At 43.6% G+C, this 20,772-nt stretch overlaps 1 protein-coding gene across 4 annotated transcripts in view; it reads right to left on the reverse strand.

Moving 5' to 3' along the window:
• The window catches only part of LOC124797890, a 481,263-nt gene that overhangs the window by 118,059 nt on the left and 342,432 nt on the right, over positions 1 to 20,772 (reverse strand). For all 4 annotated transcript variants that reach the window (XM_047260999.1, XM_047260998.1, XM_047260997.1 and 1 more), the window contains exon 3: positions 14,355 to 14,425. In XM_047260999.1, the coding sequence (XP_047116955.1) occupies positions 14,355 to 14,425 (71 nt within the window). The remainder of the gene's footprint in view (positions 1 to 14,354; positions 14,426 to 20,772) is intronic.

Here is a 20,772-nt window from a genome sequence, read left to right on the forward strand (position 1 = left end):
CTGCGGAAATTCTGTGGTTACTACTAATATTGTCATTCTTCAGTTTCTCCCGGCGTTTTTGTTGATCGAACATCCCACGGGCGTACTGCCTGTTCATAATGTCCAACGGACATATGTCGCGACCATCAGGTGCGCTGACTAGGGGCGCAGTGCCGACTTGCAGGGCGCCCCGGTTGAGTTGGTGTGGGTGTAGTTACTGCGTCCGCTGTGGCCGCCAGAACGTTTTGTCTCCTGTGTGTCTTCTTGATTAGGCCCAGAGCTGGTTTCCATGCCTTGCTGAGATTATAGCCGCAGTCCTGTTTGGCGAGATTGTTCATGGTGCGGATTTCGCCGACCTCTCTAACGAATCTATCCCACTCTTTCGAGGTTTGTGCTAAAATGCTGATACGTTCGTCTCGGACAAACTGTGCTCTGCGATCACTAAGTTGTTGGGGTACGTTAGTCGAGCGTGCCGCTGGTGTTCTCGACATCGGTATTCGATGGTGCGCTGTTTGTCTTGCCACAGTGATACGGTATCTGACATACGCTGACCTTACGTAAAGCGAGACGCTCCGAGTTTTAGTGGGCAGGCAAGACAGTTCTTACTCGGTGCTTTCTAGGTGTGTGCCCGATTTTTCCAGGCAGTGCGTCTATGTACGGTAAAAAGGCAGCGGCTGGGCCTTTCTCCCCGTGTTCGTCCATCTCCACAGGTTGTGCTGTAGTGCAGGGCGAAGAATGCACCTAATCTACCATTCGCAGAAACCTTTTTGTCGGTACACGGTTCTCAGTTGTATTTATTCCTTAACGAAATTCGTCATAAAAAATTTCTCTCTTTTTCTTACCAACAACTCAGTTCATCGAATCAACGCTAGAAATAAAAAATTGGCTGTACAAAGATTTAAAGTCACTTACTTTCGTCCAAAAGTGTTCCCATTTTTCAGGAACATAAATTTTCTATGACTTGCAAGTAGCCATAAAAAGTTTAACTACTAACAGAGTTCAGCTTAACAGGTGTCTAAAGGATTTACTGGAGACCAACTTCTTGTTCTCTGTTGACGAATTGCTTTGTAGGACTAACTGATTTGTATATGTTAGTAAGAATATCAAATAATACGAGTATTAGCGCTATCTGACTTCTATACATATTCAGTGCAATAATACGTCCATCGTAAGTAAATACTTAATCTACATTACAGAGAAAAAGGAAAATTAAGGTTCAACGTTCAGTAGATGACTAAGTCTTTAAAGGTGGAGCACAGGCCACGATCGATGGAGGAAACTGGACGTCTCCTTTCAATTGAAACATCCAGGATTTTGCCCTAAGCGGTTTACAAGACCCGCAAAAAGCGGACCTCGCTGTCCCGAGTCAGTAAAGAGAAAGATCCTACAAGCTTTTATCAAGCCCACACAGACATCCTGAGCTGCCCATTCCGGAGGTTCGAGTCCTCCCTCTGGCATGGGTGTGTGTTGTCCTTAGCGTAAGTTAGTTTAAGTTAGATTAAGTAGTGTGTAAGCCTAGGGACCGATGATCTCAGCAGTTTGGTCCCATAAGATCTTACCACAATTTTCCAAATTACTTTAGTGAGAAATGGTCCAGGTGGTTTATCAAATGCGAGATTTCATGTTTCTCTCGTATCTGGATTACTATGTTACGGCTTGCCTCAGGTCATTAATCTGTGTCGTGTAAATCGAAGTGAAAGTCACTGCATGGAATGAAACAGCTACCTCTAGCACTAAGTTGTGCATTAAAACAAATTATTTCCGTTACGTGAGACAAATTATAATGTGAAAGAGTCTTGCAACCAGAAGAGAAAGCAAATAACGATACCCAATGAGACAAGTTTGTCACAGATAACACAAAAAACGAGTGTAAAGGTTTTGAACAATATCACAATTCCTATCCAGCATTTCAAAACAGATGACTGAGCAATATTTCAGCACCATCTGAACTGAAAGGATGAAGAACACGTTACTCTTACACTCCTTTTCTAAGTGGTTTTAGACGATTTCAGTGTTGCATTACCCAGCTTCCCTCAAATACCAGTGCCACAGACTCTGTGTATTCCGTAGACCCTTACGCAGCTGCCTAAGAAAGTGCAAGACAAAATGTTGTAATGGCTACAGTGCATGTCTTCGATTAACTCTTTCGTGATAAATGAAACAGAACTATCCACAGAAATAGTTGAGTCTTCCGTTACTCGAAAAACCAATACATAAATTACAAATAAAATTTTAACACAGCATCATAAAATCTAGCAAACTGATTATTAATCCATGTCATCAGCTCAACGACATCGCCTACACTAATTACCAAGAACACTGAAACGCGATACGTTTCGCATTCCTTATGCGTTTGCTATTTGTCAAACACATGCGATTCACGCATTACCTGTACAATTTAGAGAAGTAACCAGGTCTCCCCTGCCACACTGAACATTATCTCTGTGTGAAGCTGTTCTCACTGAGAGCAATCCTCTTCTTGTTCTGAAGGTCAGGCAGACCTCTCGCCTCGTTGTGGGGAACATGTTAATGAAGTGTCCTTACAGACTAGCGCCTGTGTACGGAGGCAGCGCCGCACAGCTGCTTTGCAGTGCAGGTAGCGTAGCCGAGTCTGTGTAGGCGAACACACCATCGACAAGGCTAACAGTGAAAGTTCCTCTGGACTGCAACAAGATGGTTACACCACTCACAGCTTCAAAGCACAACTCGTTTCGTAGAACATATATTCTTTGTAATAAGAGCATAAATGTCAGCTATTCAAGAATAATAATAGAAAGTGGCGCCGAGAGTGGGCAGAACACTAAAGAGGGCAGATTACAGTGGCGGGTGTTACAGTTTGATTTTTCATTCCAGGAAATTGCCTGTAGTACTCATTTTTCGTTCGCTTGTACTAGCATAAACTTCCATTCCAATTTCACCGATTTTTTTCACATCACAAATAAATTATTTTGCAATGTAATTACATAATAATTTAAATTTAATTTCATCTATGGAAACTGAACCAAATAAATACTGTTACCTCACGATCCGGCTGTTGAGCGGTTACGTATAAACAGCTCGACTTGCTAGGCTCGTTTAAGTCTGAAAATTAGCTAACTACGTCTTTAAAGTTTTTGACCGGCCTAATGCCCATGAATCTGAAATCACCAAGAAAATACTGTTATTGTTTTTATCTTCTACATAGACCACTTCGTCTGAGGCTGAAATGATTTACAACTAACCTTCCTTAGATATACGAACTAGCATTTTCGTAAGGGATTTCAAACTTTGCGCCGGCCGGGGTGACCGAGCGGTTCTAGGCGCTTCAGTGTGGAACTGCGCGACCGCTACGGTCGCAGGTTCGAATCCTGCCTCGGGCATGGATGTGTGTGATGTCCTTGGGTTGGTTACGTTTAAGTAGTTCTAAGTTCTAGGGGACTGATGACCTCAGATGTTAAGTCACATTGTGCTCAGAGTCATTTGAACCATTTTTTCAAACTTTGAATTTTGACCTCGTCGAGTTAGCCAATCAACCACTACTGCGGCTATAACCTTAACCAATTCTGGGAACCAGAATCTATACAACATCAAAAGTGAAAGGATTTCCGATGCAGGTGGGGCACCAGCGAACACGTTGCTCATTGCATGCGCTGCTGGATGCGGGCTTAACACCGAATATTGGACACGCTCCAAGGTATGAACAGCGGACAAATCGCCTTGGGCCCGCTACGTGAGGTAAGTGGGGAGGTGTATGTAGATAAAAGACCCGTGCTCACCCACAGGCAACCAATCAATCAGCGGATCTGATGACGGAGACGTGATCGATTTCCGAAACACTGTGCCTGTTGAACACACAGATCCGACCCCACTCCAGTATGTTATCATTCCTTTACTACAAATATCACTGAGAAATTTTTTGTGGTATTTCCTTTTTGTCAGCATTCACTAATGGAGCACCCATCTCGCACAAAGTTTTCTCATAGAGAAGGAATCATACAAAATTTACCCCACTCTTTCTTTAGATACGCTTTTAGTGTCAGGAACTTCACATACTCCTAACACCCATCACCAAAGACAACATTGTACAGTTTCTTGATGTTGTGCAGTTACAGTTTTTGGACCTCCTATAAATGTTTCATTTTCGAGGGAAGTGACGCGGCGTTTGAATCCAGCCACCCACTTTGTAACTTCAGTATGAAGCAGCAGATTTCTTATAAACATTGTCTTCGAAAGCTTTTTAGATTCTTTGAAGAAATTATTTCGAACATGATAAATTTGTATATTTGTCAGAATCCATATGTCCTCTGGATCGGTCACAAGCCTTTTCAAGATCTAAAACTACCACATTTGGTGGACAGTCAAATTCCTTTCTTTTGTGGGTTAACGGCTCAGTTGTATGTCAGCGATACACGAACAGCCCTTCCTAAATCCTCGTACTTCATATCAAATATTGTGAATCATTTTCCTTTCAGAATTATTGGAAGCATTTTATTGTTCAAACGAATATGCATCTACTGTATACTCCCCAAGCCACCTGACGGTGTGTGGTGGAGGCAACTTCTATTACAACTAACTCATCCTCCCCCCCCCCCCCCTCCCCTCTTCCTTGTTCCATTAATGAATGGCGTCCGTGAAGAATAACTGTCGGCAAACTTAATATCTCGAATTCCGACGTTCTGTGGTCATTTCGCGAGACGTATGTGGAAGCACATAAAATGTCGGTCGACTCTTTCCGGAAAGTACTCTCTCGGAATTTCATTAGTAAACCACTCCGTGATGCACTACGCCACTCTTGTAGCTCCTGCCACTGGAGTTTACTGAACATTTCCGTTACGGTCTCGCGCCGACTAAACGATCCCGAGATGAAACTCCGTTAGATCTTATCTATCTCTTCTAATAAATCAATCTGGTAAGGTCCCAGACTGAAAGCAATGTTCAACAATCGGTCTAACAAGTCACTTCTTTCGTGGACGAATTATATTTCCGCAAGATTCTTCCTATGAATCTCTGTCTGTCAAGTGCTTTTCCTGCTGTTTGGTTTTATGCGGTCACTCCAGATGGTTAACTCCTAGATATTTTACCGTAGTTACTGCCATCGGTACTGTAACTATACAACAATGAAATTTTTCCCTTAGGTACGCGCAATATGACACATAGGAGAAGCAGTCCACTACTGTACAAATAAACTACTGATGGTAAACTGCTGCAGACAATAAATATCGTAAAATATCTAGGAGTAACCATCCGGAGCAACGCTATGTGCAATGACCACATAAAACAAATAGCAGTAAAACCAGATGCCAGACAGATTCATACGAAAAACCTTAACACTTTATGTGAAGGATTACGAAACTTCTAGAAAATATAATTTCATTAATTTCTTTCAGCTGTTGTTGCGTAGGACGGTCATTTACTCCTTGGGCGTGCCGAGAAAGTTCTTGTGTTTCCGAAATTCTTTGATTTGTTTTTCATACTCAGGTCACAGAAATGGTATCATGACCGGTTTCGACTTCTTAGCAATTCATCGTCAGGTGATATGAGTACGTTCAAATAGTAACTCGTGAAAGAACAGGATGTCCACATATAGTCTTTGCAACTTAAGACTTTAATAACTTTAAAATTATACTAGACATTAACAAATGGTTTCCAACATGTGACAAGCCAACCCATAAGTTTTTTTTACCTTCCAGGTGACGCAATTTTGACTCAAAATTGAACTTGAAAATATAAAATGTGGACGCCACAGCAGAAAGCTCATTGTATCGCCAGGTTCATACAGAAGACGTCCGCTTCGCGACGAAACTTAACACGGTATGGAAGATAATTACTGTCCCGCCCAACTATTCGGGCTAGCATACGTCACTTATGGAAACAGTTAGTGTTCTCCATAAAAAGAGACCGGGTCGCCGACGCTGACAATGTACAGCATGCGTCTGCAAGAAGTCCGACAAAATCGGTGCGTACGGCAGCCAGAGTGTTGGAAATGAGAGGATCAACAGTGTGCATAAGAAGTTACGGTGATATCCCTACAACTACTTCAGGTGCTATAAAGTCTACGGACAAATTCACCGTGTACTGTTTGCAGTGACTATGCTAGGCAAGACAGATGCAAACAATGACTTTTTGGAGAAGATGTGTTTCTCCGATGAAGCAACTTCTCATGTGGCCGGCAACCATCGTCATAACGTTCGCATAAGGGGTTCATAGCATCCTCATGTTACATGTGAAATGGAAAGAGAGAGTCCCAAGGTCAGTGTTTGATCACTGATCAATTCTTTTCCATCGAGTCTGCCGTCAGCAGTGGTGCTGACCAGAGCTTGCTGTGCCACAGCTGGAACACCTGCAACCTGACGTCGTACTCCAGCAGAATGGGGCACCACCCCACACGTCCGTAAATGATCGTTAATTTCTAGATAAAAAGTTTCTGGATAGGTGGATTGGACGAGAAGGTCCAATTCGATGGCCGTCACGATCCTCTGACCTCACACTGCTAGGCTTCCCCCTGTAGGATCTGGTGTGCTGAACAAAGGTAAGAGACCTATAGGACTTGAAGGCGTGCAATCACAACGCATTTGAACATGTCAGCGTGGAGATCGTGAATCGTACATGGAGAGGGAATTGCGAGTAAACATTGTCCGTGTCACTAAGCGCGCACACATTGATGAGTATGAATGAGGAAACAAAACTTTATGAGTTACCACTTGTTGAAAACCATTTGTTAATATCTAGTATAGTTCGAAAGGTGTTAAAGTCGTGCGTTGTAAAGATGATTTATTAACACCGTGATACAGCTGAAAAGGGCACGAAAAAGCAGTTCTCTTGCCCTTTTCAGCTGTACTTTCAGGAGTTACCATGTACCAGGTGCATAAGAATAAAACCGGAATTTGGCTGCAATAATTACACGTCTGTTGTTTGAAAATGATAAACAATATTTTATTCAAAATAATCTCCATTGTTATTTATACATTTCTCGCAACTATCCAGCAGGCCATGAATGCCACGCCAAAAAAAAACAGTTATTCTTTTGAAGCGAAGCAGTCAGCGAAGTATTTTCGTACATTTTCACACGAATTGAGGCGTTGTTCAGCGAGAGCGTTCTCAGTGATGCAAACAGATGATAATCGAACGGAGCCAAGTCTGGAGAATAAGCCGTATGCCCTGCAATTTCCGAAATGAACGCCTCGACCGTTTCCCTGACCGGTTTTGCTGTGGGCGATGGGGCGTTATCATGGAGCAATATGACTTTGTGTTGCCTTTTTCCATATTCCGGTCATTTTTCACGTAATGCTGGATTTAAATCGATCATTTGCTGCTGGTAGCGATCAGTGTTAACGATTTCACAAGGTTTTAGCGGATCATAATAGATAACAACACCCTTCTGTCCCACCAAACACAGAGCATTGACTTCTTTCCAAAGCGATTTCATCCTGCAATCGATGTCGATGGTTTGCCTGGATTCACCCATGATTTACGACGCTTGGAAGTCTCAAAATATATACATTCTTTATCGCCTGTCAGTATTCGATGGAGAAACTACTTTCTTTTGTATCTCGCGAACAGCATTGCACAAATAGCCTTTCGATTTGCTTGCTGCCTATCATTCAGTTCATGCGGAAACCATTTTCCCACTTTCTGCACCTTTCCCACAGCTTTCAACCGAAGAGATACGGCTTTCTGCGTCAGATTCAATTGTTCCGCGAGTTCCTTTTGAGTTTAAGTATCATCTTCATCCTCCTGCAATTCGTTGTCTTCGAACTTTTTCAGTGGTTTCCCACGCTCGTCGTTTCTCATGTCAAAATCACCACTTTTTTAATTTTTTTAATCACTCGAAACATTGAGTTTTCACAAAAGAATGTTCACCGAAAGCTTCGAGAGGCATTCGATGCGATTCTGCAGCAGTTTTCTTCAAATGATAACAGAAAACCAATGCTGTCCGCAAATCGTAGCTCGTGGACACAAAACTCGACATGTTTACGGCTTTGAAAAAGATACCTATGTATGAGACTTGGGTTACTGTGTGTTGACATTCGTCGTCAGCCGTTACAGGAAGCAGATGGCGCTGCAGACACTGTCACACGGGCCCTACACTCACGGCTAGCACCATCTATAGGGAAATACCGGTTTCATACTTCTACACCTGGTAATGTACTCATGTGACCTGACGATGACTTGCGAAGAAATCGAGATCGGTTATGATATTGTTTGTGCAGCTTGAGACTGAAAAGGAAATTAAAGGATTTCGCTGTTTTATCTTAACGTGTTACGTCTAGTCGGTCTCTTTTATTTATTTCCGCGGATTGCTCGCCCTGCGCTGGCAACCGTATAGGTTTGCCCTGAAAGTATCCTTTGGGGCGCTGTCAACTATTTGGTGAGAAATGTGCTCTTCACGATCTCGCTTTATACGCTTCCGGACCCGCCAGTATATCTGTCTTCTTCTTTTTTTCTCTCTCTCTGCTTCGGACGCCATTGCCGGCTGGAACGAATGAGACTACAGTGGAGCGTCTCAGTCGCAGAGCGCGCTAGTGTGTGTGTGTGTGTGTGTGTGTGTGTGTGTGTGTGTGTGTGTGTGCGTGCGTGTAGTGGAGAGCGTGCTGTGCAGGTATTCACTGGCCCGGAACCACACTGAAGAGCCAATGGCCGAGAGGTAGCGGCCTCCTGTGCCGGCAACCGATACGTGCAAACAGAGCAGGTAGGTGGGACCACCGACGTGGGATCTCTCAGCCTGCCAGCTAGCCAGGAGCAGCGGGCGGGGCACGCGCTTACGTCCCAGGTCACGTCTCGGCTGTGCCCATGAGGGGAGTACGTCCATCGCGGCCCATTCTTCTCCGCGTGCTTCTTCCTCGCCCTTTACTGAACATCGCCTCCAGTGCAACACACACACGCTCTGCTCCTCGGATATTCCTCGACTGGCAACAGAGATCAAACAGCGGATCGGTTCCTGCGAAATTACTGGCAAAGAGCTACAATCCGTGTTCGAGAAAAACTGATATTCCACATCACACCAGAGCGGCTTTAACATCAAATCATCAGCAGTAGTGTCTCAACCTCCGTATGGGTGGCGGAATTTAATAAATAATCAGGATAATTAAAGCACAGGAAGGCTTTAAAGCCAGAAGTAACATAAAAACATAAATTCCGCCCTAACCTTCCATGGAGGCCCAAAGGTACCGACCGACTGCCGTGTCATCCTCAGACCACAGGCGTCACTGGATACGGATATGGAGGGCACGTGGTCAGCACACCGCTGTCCCGGTCGTATGTTAGTTTACGAGATCGCAGACGCTGCTTCTCAACTAAGTAACTCCTCAGTTTGCCTCACTAGGGCTGGGTGCACCCCGCTTGCCAACAGCACTCGGCAGACCAAAAAAATGTTCAAATGTGTGTGAAATCTTATGGGACTTAACTGCTACGGTCATCAGTCCCTAAGCTTACACACTACTTAACCTAAATTATCATAAAGACAAACACACACACCCATGCCCGAGGGAGGAATCGAATTTCCGCCGCGACCAGCCTCACAATCCATGAATGCAGCGCCTCAGACCGCTCGGCTAATCCCGCGCGGCTCGACAGACTGGATGGTCACCCAGCCAAGTGCTAGCCCAGCCCGACAGCGCTTAACTTCCGTGATCTGACGGGAACCGGTGTTACGTCTACGGCAAAGTCGTTGGTTAGAAGTAACATACACACATCTAAAAGAATTTTGCATAACCTCGGTTCCGAGAGTTCCGGAACCTGTACAGAAAATTGGAATAGAGATCAACATAAACATCATTTATGCCCTTTTTATTGCTCATGAAAACCACATATTGCATGTTGTACAACCATACAGCGAGACCTTCACAGGTGGTCGTCAGATTGTTGTACACACCAGTACCTCTGATACCCAGTAGCACGTCCTCTTGCATTGAAGCATGCCTGTATTCGTCGGTGCATACTATTCAGAAGTTCATCAAGGCACTGTTGGTCCACATTGTCCCACTCCTCAACGGCGTTTCGGCGTAGCTCCCTCAGAGTGGTTGGTGGGTCACGCTGTCCATAAACAGCCGTTTTCAATCTATACCAGGCATGTTCGATAGGGTTCATGTCTGGAGAACATGTTGGCCACTCTACTCGAGCGATGTCGCTATCCTGAAGGAAGTCATTCACAAGATGTGCATGATGGGGACGCGAATTGTCGTCCATGAAGACCAATGCCCCGCCAATATTCTGTCGATATGGTTGCATTATCGGTCGGATGATGGCATTCACGTATCGTATAGCCGTTACGGCGCCTTCCATGACCACCAGCGGCGTACGTCGGCCCCACAAAATGCCACCCCAAAACAGCAGTGAACCTCCACCTTGCTGCACTCGCTGGAGAGTGTGTCTATGGTATTCAGCGGGTTGCCTCCAAACACGTCTCCGACGATTGTCTGCGTGAAGGCATACGCGACGCTCGTCGGTGAAGAGAACATAATGTCAATCGTGAGCGGTCGATTCGACATGTTGTTGGGCCCATCTGTACCGCACTGCACGGTGTCGTGGTTGCAAAGATGAACTTCGCCATGGACGTCGGTAGTGAAGTTGCCCATCATGCAGCCTACTGCGCACAGATTGCGTCGTAACACGACATCCTGTGGCTGCACGAAAAGCGTTATTCAACATGGTGGCGTTGCTGTCAGTGTTCCTCCGAGCCATAATCCGTAGGTAGCGGTCATCCACTGCAGTAGTAGCCCTTGGGCGACCTGGACAAGGCATGTCATCGACAGTTCCTGTCTCTCTGTATCTCCTCCATGTCCGAACAACATCGCTTTGGTTCACTGCGAGACGCCTGAACACTTCAATTCTTGTGAGCTCTTCCTGGCACAAAGTAACAATGTGGCCGCGATCGAACCACGGTATTGACCGTCCAGGCATGGTTGAACTACAGACAACACGAACCGTGTATCTCCTTCCTGTTGGAATGACTGGAACTGATCGATTGTCGGACCCATTCCGTCTAACATCTCTGAACAGTCAAAGGGTCTGTGGCTGTGATACAATATACACAGTCAACGTGTATCTTCAGGAGTTCTGGGAACCGGGGTCATGCAAAACTTTTCCTGATGTGTGTAGAACCTCGAATTTATTATTGAGCGCTGCTTCTTTGTCATTGTCACTTCGTCCTCACCTTTCCCCGTTACTCGGGGTCGGCTTTCCTAATCATGCGGCTCCATCCGTACTGTCTGATCAAACGTATCCGGGCACTCATATTAGTGCAGAATTGACCACTAGATATGACGAGTGGGGGACCCGCCAGTATCAAAGGGACGGGAAATACTGTGTGGTCAGCAGAGAAGCAGCAACAGCTGGATGGTCAGCCAGCAGAGCTCATTGACTTCGAATGTGGACGGTCATCGGCTGTCACCTGATTAACAGATACAGGGTGTCAAATTAAACCACTTTCAGCCGTCTAGTTTCCAAACTTTTTTTTAGTTTCGGCGTTTTACTACGGTATCTTCAGGCCCCTGACCGACGTGTAGGAAGGTTCTACCTCGGTTCTGATCAAAATAGTGGCCAGCAATACTGGTATTAGTAGACTTTAGCTATGGCGATCACTTCAAGCATCACCTGTGGGTGGATGAATGTTGAAGTAATCGCCATAGCAAAAATCTACTAATACCAGTGTTGCTGGCCACTGTTTTGATCAGAACCGAGGTAGAATCTTCCTACACGTCGGTCAAGGGCCTGAAGATGGCTTAGTAAAAAGCTGAAACTGGTAGCCAAAAAAAATAAGTTTGGAAACTAGACGGCTGAGAAATGTTTAATTGGACATCCTGCATCGAACAGCCGAGTCCCGCTGAGCCGTCACTAACTTCCTGCCTTACTTGCCCGTGAGTGGCAGCAGCAGCGCGTATCGATAAGTGCATTGTCATACCATCTCTAGAGCGACCTATAGTATTTCCGGATCGTCGTGTGTCGGGTTGTCAGTGAGGGGAGACGCACCAGCAGTGCAGTCGCGACGGAGCAGCAGTCGCAGACGGACCAGCAGTCCAGTCGGTCGGTTGGCGTGGAGCAGCAAGCAGGCCCCAGTCGCGCGGAGTCGGGCTGGAGCCACTGGCGGCATGCACGCGCGGTCGGAGTGTGAGGTGCTGCTTGTGAGTGCTACGAAGTTCGTCGTTCACCCCTCTTGGACATGAAAGTTGAGACCTCATTTGACTTACTATCGAGCCTCAACTGATACATTTCTTCGTTTGATGCTGGCTGTCGCTTTTGGGACATTCCCGCGAGCAACAACGTGTGTTTAAGTCAGCTAAGATTCCAGCCGTCTTCCTGTGAAATTTAACTTAATTTATTTCCTGTTATCGAAGTTCACTAGCGGTATTTCTGCCTCGTGGCTGTTGACGTTCCGGTTACCTGCCCTGGTCGTTGACGTAGTTTTAGGCAGTGTATTTTCCTCGTCGTGTTGTTGTTGCTGTCCAGCATGGCGTGTAGTTCGACAGCTGAGGTGTTGTTGGTCGGTGTGGGCGCCAATATTCGGTGTGTCGTGTATTGAAATCTTGTGGTCGTTTTGCTAGTTGCGTGGAGCGGAACTGATTTGGTTGATTGGTCAGTCGGCCGTCTGTCGGTTGGGTTGCCTCCAGATTAAGAAGTCGTTGGACAGGCTGCCTGTCTCACCTAAACGGGCGTTAGTGTTACAGCCCCAGACCGACCCTTGGAAACCTCGGAGCGCCTTCTCTTGTGTTATGTAGTAATTTCCCTGTTTGGATTTTAGTTATTTGGTTGATGTGTGGCCTTCAGTCGAATTTTAATGCCTCTTAAATTAATGTCCCTGTCTTGCCCTTAAGGCATAAGATTGTTATACTTCTGTTTTAAGATAAGGTCTTGTGCCTTTTGATTGAAACTCTTCTTATTGCCTAATATGCGGCCTCCAGCCAAGTTCCATTAAAATTAAATTGCTAATGCCTTCAGCCTGTTAAGATTGAATGTTTAGAAAATATTCTTGGGTGAAACCTCCAGAAGAATCTTGTATTTCAATTTCTTGCTTAGGCCTTGTGTCTTGGATTTTGAGTGTGGCCTTCAGCCGATCTAAAGTTAATCAAAGGAGGTCGATTACAGTTTTGAGTATTTTGCATCCTTGTTGTTATATTGTGTTTGATGAATAAAGTTTGTATGTTGAGTGAAACTGACAGCAACATATTTTGGCCCCTTTCCACAACCTAATCCGTTCTGGCCTGCTAGCGCGGGCCTTTCACCCGCAACCGTCTATAGGAAGATGGAAATACAGAGAGTTTATCAATAAATAAGTCAGAGACATTTCAACCCTTCTACAGATGCCGACGTCGACTGTTTGTGATGTGATCATGTACAGGAAGCGCAAAGGATCAAGCACAGGTAAACGAAGAACAGACAGACCCCGTCTACAGTCAGACAAGGAGCGTCGAGTATTCTGGAGTATAATTCTAAAAAATTGAATGGTATCAGCGGAAGGAAGCAAGGTTTCACAGCGAACGAAAGGAAACAAATCCGAAAATTGTTAATTTGTAATTATATCAGATAATTTTTTTCCATTTGTTCTCCGAGTGCATTTGTGTCTATCAGTCTGTTAAGACCCCTTTTTTCCAAAAAAGTTAGAGGTATCAAATTAAAAGATATGTCACGTACTAAGGTCTACTGCCCCTAGGCAGTGTAAATAATTTGCGTTTGTAATTCAACGAAATCAAAAGGTATGGTCATATATATCACATATTTTAATACTCTCAAACTCACTCGACAAAAATATTTACACATATGACGGCCCTGGTGGTTTAACAATAAAATTCTTATCTTGAAACCGAGAGTTTGCGGGGTCGAATCTAGTTCGGGCCCCGGTTTTTCAGTCTACGTTTTAACCTAGCCTTCATCTCTCAACGATGTGAGGAGTCGGCAGAAACAACAAATCGTTCAGAGTGCTCGTTAAACTGTAGGTCCCCTTTCCCGTTTTGGATAACTGGGGTAGCGCCGAAGTTGCAGCCAACAGAAAGCTTCTACCAGGCCGCTGAGCCAAAGGAAATTATTATTATTATTATCTACATACATAATTTTGTGAGGAAGCCTCAGAGCGCGATTCTACTGACATTTGGCAAGTTTTTTTCAATCAAGTTAATTTTTTCTGTTGGACAATGAAGGGACGAAGAGTAGTTCATCCAGTAAACGGAAACAATAGAGTTGCAGGAGACTGCGAGTCGGAAGAAATTACGGTTTTTTTTGTAGGAGATCCCCACTCTTTTTTCAGTACGAAAGTTAAAAAGGGATGAACGGAGGGTGGTGGGGAGGGGGGGGGGGGGGAGGGCACTTGCTGTGCTCTTAGATAGATTTGACGAGGGCGGCGATGTGACTCGGAAACAGGCAAGGCGTTGAGTCATGAGAAGTCGGTGCTAGCGCCGGTTACTCACCCTGTGTGGGTACGCCAGGTGCCACGTTACGTTGAACACAGCGCCAGCGGGGAACGACGTCTGCGTGGTACCTGAGAAAAGAAGATATCCGTCAGCAAACTAGAAATTTACAAGTAGTTCAAATATGTAGCTAATAACAGGGCTCTATCCCCCGTTTACTCTCGACGTAAGAATTTGTTTCGATTGAAATCAGTCGATCGTAACAGGCAGAGCCAACTATCTCCGACGCATTTGTCCCATGAAATGAAGGACGCTCGTTAATTTCGGCGGGCTGACTTATTTTCAAAATAGCAGTTGCAAAAGAAGCAAACAGTTTACACGTAATAAAATTTTGAAAATAAACCAGCTTTCATTTAGGAAATCAAAGTACTTATCCTTGGACTCATTGGGTACTATTACAGATACAGCTGACATACAATTGTTTTAAGGACGATGGTTATTTCGCGTGCTGTCCTCACCTCTAAAACGAGTCTCTCAGATACAGCAACTGTGAGTTTGGTTCAAATGGCTCTGATCACTATGGGACTTAACATCTGAGGTCATCAGTCCCCTAGAACTTAGAACTACTTAAACCTAACTAAGCTAAGGACATCACACACATTCATGCCCGAGGCAGGATTCGAACCTGAGATCGTAGCGGTCACGCGGTTCCAGACTGAAGCTTCTAGAACCGCTCGGCCACTCCGGCCGGCACCAATGAGTTTCTACGGCTTAAGAGTCGTCGTGCATTTATCTCTGTGTGAAAGGGCTTTGTTTGTGCAGCGATCCAGTGCGTTGTTTGATAATTCATGACTCTTTGAATGCAACACTTTCTCTTAGAGTTTACAAAATATTTTGTTTTATTTCCAGAATGAGATTTTCACTCTGCAGCGGAGTGTGCGCTGATATGAAACTTCCTGGCAGATTAAAACTTTGAGCCGGACCGTGACTTGAACTCGGGACCTTTGCCTTTCGCGGGCAAGTGCTCTACCAACTGAGCTACACAAGCACGACTCACGCCCCCTCCTCATAGCTTTACTTCTGCCAGTACCTCGTCTCCTACCTTCCAAACTTTACAGAAGCTCTCCTGCGAACCTTGCAGAACTAGCACTCCTGAAAGAAAGGATATGCGGAGACAAGGCTTAGCCACAGCCTGGGGAATGTTTCCAGAATGAGATTTTCACTCTGCAGCGGAGTGTGCGCTGATCTTAAACTTCCTGGCAGATTACAACTGTGTGCCGGACCGAGACTTGAACTCGGGACCTTTGCCTTTCGCGGGCAAGTGTTTTATTGTTTGGCTAGTGTTTTAACGTCACTAAGAGAGACTCTTAAGGTCAAAGTTCTAAACCACAATGATGAGATCATTCATTTCAAGTATACTGGTTGCCAGTGGACGCTGTCGTCACACAAAAGGAAAAGTAACCCACGTGGCCAGCGAAAGCATTTTAGGTGACCCCATACAACCAGTGCCGTACCAAATGTTCTCATCAGAGGTTTACCTCTTCTAAGAGGATAAAGCTAACATTCGCATTTCGCCTCTTAATCTCCAAAGATCGTTTAATGATTTTGAGGTTAAAATATCCCGCCGTCATCACTGAGTCTCAAAAAATTCAGATATGAATGTTAACAATCCACTATGGTCGGTATCGTGGGAGAGGAAGTGGAGGGGGGGGGGGGCGTGCGGGAGGAGGGGGATTATGTTTCAAGGAATGAGAGTAATATTTTTTCTCGACGGATGGTTTAAAGTGCCACTGACCATCGTTTAGGATTTTGTCACGGTGATTCAGGCTGGTCTGGATTCCAAAGGTAATCCTTCACCATACTGGGTGAGAGTTCATGCTATGTCATCCAAGCCCTGTATTGATCAAGGTTCTAATGAACCACTTCCGCTGACAAGTGGGATTGCTTCCGCTGATGAATGGGGCTGTTTAGCGACGTTACCGTGTGAAGTAAACGGTCAAATACGATAGTGCACTGTCAGTGCTAAGAGGACAGGTATTGTCAGGGTGGCAGTCTTATATGTGCTTGGTGTATCGTCTGTTACTCCGATGGGTTTAGTGTTCCACAACTTCGAGGGAAACGGTCCAGGCTGCCGCTTACTACGTCTTCAGCACGGAGTCAACCAAACCAACGTTTTTAGACCATGTCTGTCAAGAAATCTCTGTCTTCCATTTCTACAACTAGTCACTACTGAACGGGGCGTGAAGACACTGCTATCCACGAATGATAAATTTTTCCTCCTTTCTTTCCTTTCTCTACTTTGCACTCTGTACATATAAGATCTTTCCTTCTGTATATGAAATGTAATTATGTTTGACTTTATGTTGCAACACGAATCTCTTATGAATTGAGTATTCAAAAATTTCAAGTTCCTTTAGATCTTCTCTGTAATTCCTTTGTTAAATGCATCGCGTAAAACTAAATGTAATAGGTAGAACATTTATACAATCTGTGAAGCGAGAGCGATACCGACAGTGGAGAGGAAGAATCAATGGGAGTGAAGCCAAGTGTGCGTTGCTATACAACATGTAACGTGTCAGCACCGCGTTGGATAAAAACACGAGCAAATATACTGCCGAGCTTTAACGTTTACGGCCCGATTTGTAATAGATACTGACGTGAACGCTGTGAAAGAAAATGTTAGACTGTTTGAATCCTGCGAGCTTCGTGGAGTGTTGTAAACAGCAGTGGCAATGCACCCGCTACTGGACAATGACTTTCGTTATTAGAACCAAATTATTTGCGTCTTACTGAGTTGCATAAACAAATGTACTTAAAGATTCTTATATAATTCGCAATTAAATGAACTGTCACACGCCTTAAAATATTAACCACCGTTGTAGAAACATTTAAACTCTTTAATATATGTGAATCTGGCTTGTCAATTAGTGAATTTGCGAAAGTGATTCTCATGCTAAGAAACGGGCAGACTGTAGCTTCGCGACTCTTTTTCAAAACTTGTATGGGACGTTAATAGCAGAATCATATATATATATATATATATATATATATATATATATATATATATATATATAAGAAATGTTATAGTTGTACAAATAAGATCTTCGACCTGTAGAGGTACAGCAACAATTACGCTCGATCGACCTGCGACCAAAGGGATACGACAAAAGAAAACGCTAGCGCCAGAAGAATCACATACTAAGTAAGAGGAATAAAACCATTCCAATCTACGACTGATGGAGCTACCTCAATTACGCCATCACCACCGACGAACTGCCGTCGATGCTACAACTCACTGATCAGGCGCAGATAAGCTGCAACGCAAAGTGCTCTCTCGTCCTATGAAAACAAAGTCGATAGTCTTGTCGGGTACGCATCCAGAAAATGTAGTCATCCTGTTAAAAACTATTCAAAAGCCAAGATCGCACAAAATATTTTTTGATCAAGACAGACGATTTCAACAGTCCTTGGTATCATCTTGAGATCTGTAAGTAAATGCAATACATGGAATATATCACACTTCACATAAAAGTTTAAGTTGGTATTATAAAAATCAAAAAATCTCAGGTGGACCTGTACATTTACATACACTAAACATTCTTTGTAGTAAAACATGTTCATTTTACGCTGACCTAACGCACAAGATATCAAGTGGATAAAATGATGCATATTACAAACGTTTGTCATCGCTAAAATATTTACGAACACACAGCATCTTGTCCAAAAGGCCACGTGCATATACATGTTGCATGCAGTTGCTTGTTACACGTTAAAAATACATATACAATAGCATATCTGTTTACATATGCTGGACACAAACTGAACAGTGCAAATCCACTTTAAATAGCGTACAAGGTACAACTGACAGGAATTATTGCAAACATAACATTTGTAGAGTGTGATACAGCCACTATGCTCTTGCATCGAAACTATGTAACAGATCTTGAATACTTCTCTTAAGAGAAGACAGTTGTCGGTTGTACCGTGTTCGCCATTTAAAGTAGATTTGTACTGTTCAGTATGTGTCCAGCATATGTAAACAAATGTGCTATGTGTAAGTATTTCTGTCATGTGACAAACATCTGTAAGCAATATGTATATGGACATGGCCTTTTGGACAACATCTGTGTTTTTAAATATTTTAGCCATGACAAACGTTTCTAATGTGCCGTGTTTTATCCACTTGACATCTTGTGCATGAGGTCAGCATAAAATGAAAATCTTTTACTACAAAAAATATTTAATGTAGCCTATGTAAATGTACAGGTCTACTTGCGGTTTTTTTGGTTTTTATAATACCAAACTGAAGCATTTATATGAAGTGAGACATATTCCATGTATTGCATTTACTTACAGATCTGAAGATGATACCAAGGACTGTTGAAATCGGTTGTCTTGAATAAAGATATTTTGTACGATCTTGGCTTTTGAATGGTTTTTTACAAGTAAAACAGATCGGTCTTCATACTCTCATAATGAGTAAATCAATCAAATAGTCATCCTGACAACATTTCCAAGGACCAACTGGCCGCCACCTTGAGGTGAGTACCCCGATGCACAATCTTTCCGGGACTGAGTTTCCAACAGAATCGGCGACCACTTTGTACACCCCCTGTCGGTCCACCGCACTTGCGCGAGCAGCGGCACAGTGAACTGAAGAGCACAGCTGGAAGGAATAAGCAAAACGATACATCGCTGGTCGAAATAAAGATCGTTGTTTTTCAATATCAGATAAAACAGGATTCCACATCTTAAAGGGAAACCCTTATCCTTATTAATAATATTATCAGATTATCCAATCTCTATAGATTCCTTTAGAACACATTCCCTGTAGCGAGAAGCAGGAGCGATCATTTGCGTCTCATTGAAACATTGTGCCAAGATGACTTTAGTGTCTGGCTGCATACCCGAGAAGAGCATGATCAATCACTATGCCGGCAAAGTCTATGTATTCACAAGACTCTTAAGTCAGTGTTTCCTAGCCTTTCTGAGGTCATTACCCCTGGTTGCAATCAGATATTATCTAGTACCCCCCCTCCCCACACACACCCTTCATCAATAACGTCAACAACATCAGTGCCTAACTAAACTTAAGAATAAAAAAAACCTTTTATATTTATAATGACTAAAGATAGTTTCTGTAAGTGCAGGTGTTTCATTACATCATGACTTAATTATTTTGATTATTTCTAACAATCTTTTTTAATAGAATGATGAAACACTTAGCCGTGCACCGCGAGTGTTACCCCTATACTCCTCTTCAGAAAAGAAAGCTAGCTATCTACATTGAGGATGGACACTTGTTACAAAACAGGTTCCCTCTGCACCACTCCTTTTTCCTCACCCGCGATATACATCCCCATTTAAAAGAAACCGAATTAAAATACGTGTCCTACACTTACTGTTTGTAAATTACTTCGTTGTTGGACTCCTTACTTCTGAATTGGTATGAATTGCAAGACCTTTTTAGGCTGGCCAAAGCTTATATCTTGCAACTATTACTAATAATAACAAAACTCTGAAGGCCCTACAACAGTCTAGTAACCATTACGTAGTTACTGTTGTGTCGTGCCGTCAGTTAGATGGATTATCTGTTGCCACATGAATAATGAAGCAATTTGTGGTGCATTGCGGGAACTACCTACAACTCGGAGGAGGCGATTTGATGAGATTGAAGCATATGTGATACACACGTCTCAATTTTACTGTAATAGACGCATGGCACAAAGTAAAAAGTTTGTGTAAAAAGTGGACTGTGTGAGTAGAAGATGTTCATTCATATGTTTCATAAGCTTTAACCTCCCCAAGGACTGGTAACTCAGCAATCAGTATTACGGTCTTACGAAATAGTGATAATAACAATGATTATTAAAAAAATAGTTGTTTCGTAACTTTAACATAGCAGAATTCTCTTGTTTTTACCCCTTCGAAAATTTAATTTTTCCCTTCGAGGGGTATCCTCAGATTTGGAACTACTGCTCTTAGTTATTTAACATTTCCTATTGTAATTTTGTTTTCTCTGTAATGAACGTTTGGGCATCATTGCTCTCTCCATAAACAAATGTAGTTTAAGTGAAGAGTGTTCCTAATTAGTGTTGACATCGTTGATCCCGCCCTTAGCAACAGTAACTACTCTTTACCACCTCAGTCATTCTCTCTCATTTACTGTGGTTGTTATTGCATGTGCTCTTTAACTCCCTTTGGGAGGGATGTGTTCTTACCTATGCGTGAAGTGCTTAAAATGGGAGCATTTACGTGTTTTTCTGTAGTATGCTGTTGGCTGCGTGATCTGTGGCGTCCGCCATCAGTTTTCGAAAGCCGACCAACAGAAGCAAGGCTGTTCGCTTGCTGTTATTGCAAGGTACGAAATCGCTGTCAGACTACGAGGACTATGTTCACATTTTATAGACTGTCATATTGCAGCATTCTCCAAGATTTGCAGATACAGCAAAATATTAAATATTAAATAAAATCGTCA

Source organism: Schistocerca piceifrons, chromosome 5 (genome assembly GCF_021461385.2).
Source record: "Schistocerca piceifrons isolate TAMUIC-IGC-003096 chromosome 5, iqSchPice1.1, whole genome shotgun sequence".
Taxonomy (NCBI): Eukaryota; Metazoa; Arthropoda; class Insecta; order Orthoptera; family Acrididae; genus Schistocerca; species Schistocerca piceifrons.